Source organism: Prosopis cineraria, unplaced genomic scaffold (assembly GCF_029017545.1).
Source record: "Prosopis cineraria cultivar Desert tree isolate PC_DT_omini unplaced genomic scaffold, ASM2901754v1 PC1283, whole genome shotgun sequence".
Taxonomy (NCBI): Eukaryota; Viridiplantae; Streptophyta; class Magnoliopsida; order Fabales; family Fabaceae; genus Prosopis; species Prosopis cineraria.
Window position 1 is genome coordinate 1 of NW_026556608.1, and position 8,800 is coordinate 8,800.

The 8,800-nt window shown below is 33.6% G+C and overlaps 1 protein-coding gene across 1 annotated transcript; it reads right to left on the minus strand.

Annotated features, from left to right (window-relative positions):
• Positions 1–1,073: 1,073 nt before the first annotated feature.
• On the minus strand, positions 1,074–3,518 carry LOC129299748 (putative disease resistance protein At5g05400; the record flags this gene model as incomplete). Its single annotated transcript, XM_054938216.1, has 2 exons — positions 2,005–3,518; positions 1,074–1,833 (listed from the first exon to the last, which is right to left on the minus strand). Coding segments are annotated over exons 1-2 (2,274 nt in total), but the record flags the coding sequence as incomplete, so codon positions are not given.
• Positions 3,519–8,800: the final 5,282 nt, after the last annotated feature.

The window sequence follows — 8,800 nt, forward strand, 5'->3', positions numbered from 1 at the left end:
TTTTATTAACAAGTGCCTGTGCGTTAATCAATAACAAGCCATGCGTGACAACAATAAATTCACTTGATCCCTGTCAACGAGGTTAACAATCAGGAAAAAGAAGAAGGGGCATTTAAGTAATTAACAAAAATATTTCCAGATTGAGCCTTTCAGTTTGCAGTGGAATTTCAGAATCTTAAAGTGCTCAATTGGAATAAAATTTTGAGAGGCTTAGATGAAATTCTCCCTTAGATGTAAATGTTATTTGCACTTTCCTATTAAAAGAAAGAAATAATGCAATTTGGAATGTGACAGAGATCAAACTAAGATTCAAGTCAATAATAAAATTTGAATGAAAACATCAAAATTCAAATACCTAATCTAGTATAGTAACTTGATGTTATGGTTTTTCAATTTTCTATAATTCCCAAAAAAAAAATTTTAAACGCATGAATTTTATATGCAGTATTTTAAATCTGAAATTCTCTTAAAAGTATATTTGAAATGGAAGAGACAGTGATGCACACAAACATTTTCCAAGTTCCTAATTCCAGGAAATTCAAAATATATATGTAAGAGGAGATCGGGGAGGAAAGATAGAGGGAAAAGATCTAAATCTGTTTCACATTCCTTTCCCCCAAAATCACTTAACCTTAAATTTAAAGCTTAAAAAACCAGTTTAGCTTATCCATGACAAGTTAATCCAACTTTGCATACGTTTACTGCCACTAAAAAGAAAAAATCAGGTCATTGGGTTATACATATTACTGAAACTTGTAAAATTTTTAAGTAAAAAATCTTCAATAATCCATCATAAAATGAAGAATGTTTATTGCAACTTACAAATTACTCTACTTTTTAACAAGTAGCGAGTCTTGGAAATAAATCACTTAAGGTCTGCTTTCTGCTTTCTCATTGGCAATTTAGGTATTTGGTCCGTAGCTAGAATAAACTGATTGCTTAGGGCATTTTATAATGTTTTTGGCCTGATAAGAGAACTATACCCATCTGAAAATCAGGCCATATTGCAAACAAAGAATTACAGGCTACACACACACATACACACATAAATAAAAAACTAGTCTTACCACTACCTGCTTCATAGCCTCCTCCTCATCATCTTCTTGTCTTATTTCTGAATCTAAAGAAGATGCATCCCTCAACGTTGGACATGCCTCCACAAACCGTTCATCCAATTGCCACTTCACACGATAATTTTGTGGGCAAATGCCGATGATGTTTCGCAAGTTAATGAGCTTGAGTTTCTTCATAATTGGTAGCTCAATGATCATCTGGTTCTGATTTTGATCTTTTTCATGATTGTCTTCGCCAAATACATATTGCAACTTAGCAGCATCTTCTATTTCGAGACTCTCCAGTCGCAGAAGGCCACTAGCAAGAGAGATCGGCATTATGCATTCAAGATTTTCACAACTTTTTACCCTGACTTGGTTCAACTTTGGGAGCACTGACCCTACTGAAATATCTTCATCTTTTTCGACTGTAACCATATTCCTCAGGTCACCACAACCTATCACTTCCAGCTCTTCTAACATCACCATTTTTTGAGCACAGGTAGCTGTGAAGAGAGATGCCAATTGGCTACAATTTGTTATAAACATCTTCTGTAATTTCTCAAAAGGCCAGAAGGAGGTGGACCATGGCATAAGGCTTCCAAGCATTTCATGGCTTCCACTTTCAAACACCTGCAACTTGGAGAAGATGATTCTAGCTTGATATGATTGATCATTTGTGGTGTCAATCAGCCATTTTATGCAATCAGAATCACGAAGTACAAATTCTTTTAACTCATCCAAACATTCACCCCGTGTTGGGAATATGTCAGGAACGATGCTTGTACAATTCCCCCGAAATTTTTCAAAGCAAAGAACCTCAAGTGTCTGGGGCAATGCCTTGACTACTGCATTTGGATAGAGGCATCAAAAATTATTTACGGATATGAGTTTAGACAACGAATAATCATCCTTGGAAGTATTTATGGAGCCTCCAATTTCTAAATGATACCTTTGGAGGACCTTAAAGGAGCCAATTCGGTGAAAAAATTCAGCAACATTTTGATCTGCCTGCACCATATCTGGAAGATGATTTTCAACGAAATACAGCTCCTCCAGTTGGGAACATCTGGTAAGCACCTTATAAGGATTCCCTCCTATTTTGCAATGTGACACTTCCAATAATCTTAATGCCTCTAGATTTGCTAATTCTTCAGGAAGCCCTTTTATTTCACAATATGATAGCTCAACAGTGTGAAGCATCTCTAATTTTTGGTGAACAGAGATATCAATTAATGTCCATCCTCTCAAACAAAGAGTTCGAAGCATTTTTAGTCTGTCAATTGATCCAGGTAGCAGTAGAACTGGGTTCATCCCAATGGATGTATTTTTGATGGCGAGCACTTTGAGCTTTACCATCCCTTTGAAACAAGCATCTAGGAATTCTGTTGAGCATCCATTATCATTGGACACTAGTAGTATCTCAAGTTCAGGACAATTCAACTGATCTGGCATTACATATATATTACGGCCATATAATCTGGTTGTATCTTTCATATAATATTCCTTTGTTAGATCCTCTAGACTTTGTCTGGGACCCATAATCACTTGAACTTTGTTCTTCGCTTCCCATAAGGCTAAGGCACGCAACATGTAATGCATTTTAACACACTGCCCTTCATCATGTAGCAGCAAACTGTGTCTTTTGAATTTATCAATGACTGTTGGCACTTTCGACCTTGCTCTTTCATATGACTTGACATCCAGAAATATGCCTAACCCAAATGCAAATCTGATGAGATCTTCAATGGCAATCTCTGAATTGTTAGGGAACAGAGTACATAATGAATAAAGTGATACCTCTTCTGCACCTTCCAACTCATCAATACTACATTTTAGACATGTATAAGGATTATCCGGTCCTTTTTCAATATCTAGTGGCCGCCTACGATCTTTCAATGTCGCGAATGCTTCTTTCCACTCATGAAGTTCTTTAGTCCTCAAAGTACTAGCCACAGCTTTAATTGCAACAGGTAATCTGTCACATTCATGAGTGATCTCTTGAGCCACTTGTAGGAATGAATCTTCTACTTTACCAGCATGCATTTGAAACAGTTTCCAGGCATCCTCGTTCGTTAAAAGTGGCAGCGGAATCACTGCATCTTTATCAAATTTCATCATGTCAAATATACGTCTATTCCGAGAACCCAGAAGAACCTTGCATTTCTCACCGACAGGAACTCCTATGGCTTCTAAGTGAAGCACATCCCACACTTCATCCAGGATTATAAGATACTTACTTTCATCATCCATTGCATCAAATGCCATACGCAGTCTTGCAGCTCTATCTTGTACATTTCGCTCTGTCGGCCCAAATTCCAGGCCCATCCGGCTTACAACGCTGTCTTGAATAGCTAGATAATTTGGAGGATTGGACACAGTAGCAAATGCCGTCTTGTAAGGTGTGGAGTCTTCAACTTCCTTCTGCAGTTTTTTTAACAAGGACGACTTACCACAACCCCCCATTCCCCAAAGCCCTATTTATCTTCTTCTTATTTCTTTCTCACTGCCTTTAAGATTTCTTTGCCAGCCTCTTCTGTGCATTTGAAAGGAATAAATTCTTCTGATGGGCCCATGGGTCGAAGTGATAGACGACGTGATAATAGCTTTGGCCCCAAATTTGTCATGGAGCGTCTTCAATGCTTCCTTGTTCTTCTTTGCTTTCTTGGCTACAGTGTATCGACCTATCCAGTTAGGGCAAGCCCCATTGCAACAGTCCTGGCTTGCTTCTGCTTCCCCTTTCAGCTTCTCCGATTCGGCTATGAGAACTTTTGCGTCCTTCACCTGCTCCTTAAGGTAATCCGAAGGCTCTTTAGTGTTGACTCTGTCTTTACTAAATTGGGCTTCCATGCCAGCTCTGGTTGACTCTAATTTCTGTTGTCCAACATCCATGTCTGTAACAATCTCATTGAATTCATAACAATAAAGAGCTTCTCGTCCTATTGCTGTCACCACGCACTTGCTGCAACATTCGCCCCCCAAACTGACTCCAAAGTCGGCCATTGAAACTGATCTGACCTGAATAAGAGAGTGTAGAAAAGTAAGTCATTCATGCAAATAGCAAGGCAAGTGCAATAGATGAATATGTAGTCATCAAATTTCAAAAGCGTTTCAAGTTGAAAGAGGCCACCGTACATATTGAAGATGCACGTGTCTAGCATTTTTCTCTTTATTGTATAATTATTGTTTTAGAATTTGATTTATTGACATAAATATTACGGTATCATATTCCCAACACATAAGTACTCTCTTTAGACATTATTATAGGAGGTTTGTTTACTCTCTCAAACAAGTTCTGATAGTAATGACTAGAGGGAGTGTCTCATAAATCATAATGATTAGTTACGTTTGCATTGTGTTTCAGCACGATTATCTTTATATGTAATTTATTGTTATTAATTTCACATTCACATTTAAAGAAAAAGAGCGAAGGCCGGAGTTAATGGGAGAGGTTCAAACCAAAATTCTAGAAGTCACAATCCTATTAAATTGAAATGAGAAGCCAGAAATTCATTCAAATCTTTAATGTACCTTTGAAATAAGAAATCGTTTACCTATTTTGAGGGATCCCCCACCCCTCAAGAGGGAAGAGGGAGGATAGCGAAAATCAACATCTATTGTACGTAGAAGCTTACGCATAATCTAAAATCTCAAGTACTAAAATTACATGGTACTGTTGGAGGGGAGAGGATTCTCTTCTCTTCCTTCCCATTCTCTTTCCTTCCTTTTCTCAATTTCTAACCATTAGATTAAAATTTTGGATAATTCAAATTTGATCTCTTTTAAAATATTTTATTTTACTACTTTACTTTTATTGTATTTTTAATGTTTTTCTTAAATTTTAGTCATTTGAATTTTATCATTTACATTTTTATTAATTTAATAATTTGACAATTTTTAAGAGATCAAATCTGAATAGTTCAAATCTAGATCTAATGGCTAACAAGAAAAAAGAATGAAAAAGATGGAAAAGAAGAGGAGAGAATCTATACCTTTCTTGGAGCACCCAAAAATTTCTATTGATTCGATCCTTATAAATATGGATCCTCTCCACTATTCAAACTTATTTAGATACATCTTGGAAGTAGTATCCTTCCTTTCTTCTTATTGATCAATCACAACGTAACCCTCTTCTACTTTGTAAGCAGCTGCTTCATGCTTGCAACACCACATGGTCCTTGAAATTGCGTATGCTGCATCCACATTGCCTCAAAATATGATTTGGTTGAAAAGCAAAATAACAAGGGGTGATGACTGATGATTAGAATATATTCGAACTTTGATCAATCATGTCAAAAAAATCTTGCTACCACTTGTCATTACATACACCCTAGTCAAGCAGATCTCATATATGCCTACTAATGAAGTCGGTAATTTGGAAATGAGCTTGACGGATTAAATTGAACCCGCTTGAAATATTTAGGGTCTAGCTTTAAAAAGTTAGGGTTTTTTTATGTTTAAACCTATTCGAGCTACCCAAATAGGGCTAAAGAAATTCGGGCCAAGCCCAATTGGGTTCAGACTTGGCCCGAATACCCAAATAAAAAAATTTATTTTTAAAAATATATAAAATATAATAAATATTAATTAATTTTTAAGTTTTGAGTCATTCTATCTATGCTAAGATATCATATTTGAGTCCTATACATCATTTAAGTATCAAAAATATATATTTTATATTTTTTATAAAATAAAATAATTAATTTTAAAGTTAAAAATTAATTAAAAATGATTTTTAAAATAAAATTCGGATATTTGGGCATCCCAAAGCCTGAAGGAGTTCTAGTTGGGCTTAATTATTCGAGCTTTTTTGAGAATCGGGCCTATTTAGGTTTGGACCTATTTGGGTTGGGCTTATTCGAATCAACCTACTTAAATTTTTAGTTATACCTACTATTTTCCCTGCCGCTTTTAATTCTCCATATGTAAATGGTTCTTTCTGCTTCTATTTACACTAACCCGCAAAAATGGATCTAATCTTTAAAAGGATTGCATCTATGCAAGTTAGGTTTAATACCTTTGCTCTACTATAAAGGAGATGCAATATAATTGAAAGCATCCATCATTTATATCTATTCATAGTACTCGATGACAGCTTAATTATCCCACATTGTTTCCTTCCTACCTTGTAAGGCATTACATTTCACCATTCAAAATCCTACTCTTAACTGTATGTTGAGGAACTAATCCGTCTCAAGTTTACTCCTCAAATTATTCTCCTACCAATATATCCCAATACCACCACAAATCATATAGGTTCAATATAAATGAGATGTTTCATTATTCAAGTAGTTTTTCTTTTGCTTGATCAAGGTTTAATGAATGCAACCAGATTTGGTTTATTCTCCCTCAACAGATCATTGCACGCTAGTGCAAACTTGTTACTTGCTACTTCCCAAAAATTGTAGCACTAAAGGAATAGCCTGCTTATTTACTCATGTTTACCTCTAGGACCAAGTATTCCTCCTGGCCTAAATCCACATTCATGTCCATGCACAAATCATTGAATAGAAAAATCATCCATTTTGATTTCTAAATAGAAAAATATATTTCTACTCTACTCGATTGTTTGGTTTTAAAATAGAAAAATATGAAAATATATTTGTCCAACATGATTTTGAAATATTTTTATGGTGCTAATTTTACTAAACATAAGGCAAAATATATCTTGATATAAGGGTATAGCATCATTGTAAACTTCATTTATTTTATTTTCTGCATGTTTTTCCTGCCAAACACAAGAAAGGATAACATTGGAGCTATTTGAAACTGTTTTTATTCTATTATTCTGAGAACTAGTGTTTTGTAAAACATGTTTTGAGAACAAAAAAAATATTTTTCTTATTTTTCTGTTTTTTAAAATAATATTTTAGTTTTTATTCTTTAAAATACTTTTTAAAAATATGTTATCAAATAATTTTTTTTTGTTCTTTTATTCTAAAAAATAGAAAAATATTTCCATAACATATTACCAAACAGGTCCATTATTTCTCCAATTTTATTTTCTCTCTCTTCTCTTTCCTCCTAACTTTTCTTCCCATCCCAATAAAGTAGTATAGTTAGCTAGGGATATTAGGTGAAAAAATTAATGCTTAAATAGAACATGTTATATTATAAAATATGTTGGAGATACTTGTAATTAATAAGGACTGGAGGAAGTGTTTCGCATGTAAATTTTAATATTGGACTTGTAAATCTCAAATGTTTGATATGTAAATATGATTATTAAAATTTATTAAATTAATAGCTTTCTTTGATCCACAGTTACCGGTCAACACTCCAATCAAATAAGGTAAGTCTAAAGGTATTTGTGTTATTTTATTGTTAGAAATTAGTTACCACTAAACCAATCCTAAAGAATTTGAGAATGTTTTATTCAAATTCCACAATTCATAATTTTCTTAAATTCTTATTCTGTTTTACCGCCCCCTCCCTTCCAAAATTCGGGAGGGCAAATAATAAATTATAATTTTGTCATGCAAGGATTAAATGCCTATTTTTTTTTTAATTTTCCAAACTGTCCAAACAAACAAATCACCGTATCCAGATCCCTCATGGATCATTCAACAAGACAGACTTAGGTCCAAGAGTATCACCTCATTTGTGCTATGCAAACTCTCCATTGGTCACGTCTCTCGGCTACCGCGAGCGGAGGAATGTGCAAATCTATCCTTTAACTATTTGGGAGGCGTGATTGGTACATTTTAAAAGGCACTGGAAAAAGAAGAAGAAGAAGAAGGCACAATGTCTCTTAATTTATTTTAAAGAGTAAAAATGTCTTGAATTTTTTATCCCTAAAAATGACTAGTATTCTAAACTTTTTTTAAAACTTTCAGGTACAATATTACCCTTTCCTTAAATATGAAAAAAAGTTATAGTTAACATGATGAAGAGTATTATAATATCTTTCATTCTCCTTCTTCTACATTTTCCTCTATTTGCAACTTCCTAGCTTATTCTTATCTCCCATGTCTCTCTGAGTTCTATCTTCCACTTATGTTTTGTTTGGATGGGGGGAGAATATGAGAGGAAAAAAATGTGAGAAGAAAATAAAAAAAATAACTTTTTTCTTGTTTGGATGAAAAAGAAAAAGTGAAAGGAAGGAAGAATATAGGAGAAAATTGGGTGTGAGAGTCACCATATTTTCTCTTCACAAATGTAAAGATTTTGAGAGGAAAATATTTATTTCACATATGCCCTTTTGCTTCTTCACACATGAGTATTTGCTTCATCATCTTTTACCCTTTATTTTTTTGCCTCATGACCTCAATGTTCTGATTTACATTATATTTGCTATAATAATTTATTTACTACACTATAATAAGTGATACTAACTATTATAAAAATAATTTAATACTGATTCACATAATTTTTATGATGGTAAAAGTCTTTAGCTTAAAAATTAAAGACCTCGCATTACTTTGTCTTAGTGTTGTGCATGTCTCCATCTTCTTTGTAAACTGCATGTTTTTATAAATATGTGCCTTTCATATTTTTATGATATTATGAATATATAATTTATTTTTATGTTCTGTTTCATATGCTGGTTGTGGAACTCATGACTATAAGTAAAAGCAAAATACTCTCACCAACCAAACAAGAGCTGAATTGAAATTTATTTATTTAGTTACTATATTTAATTTTAAGAAATTATACACTTTTTAATTTTTTGTAAATAAAAAATAATATATTTTTACTAAATTATTTGGTTTTAAAATATAATAACATGAAAGTAATTTCTACCAATA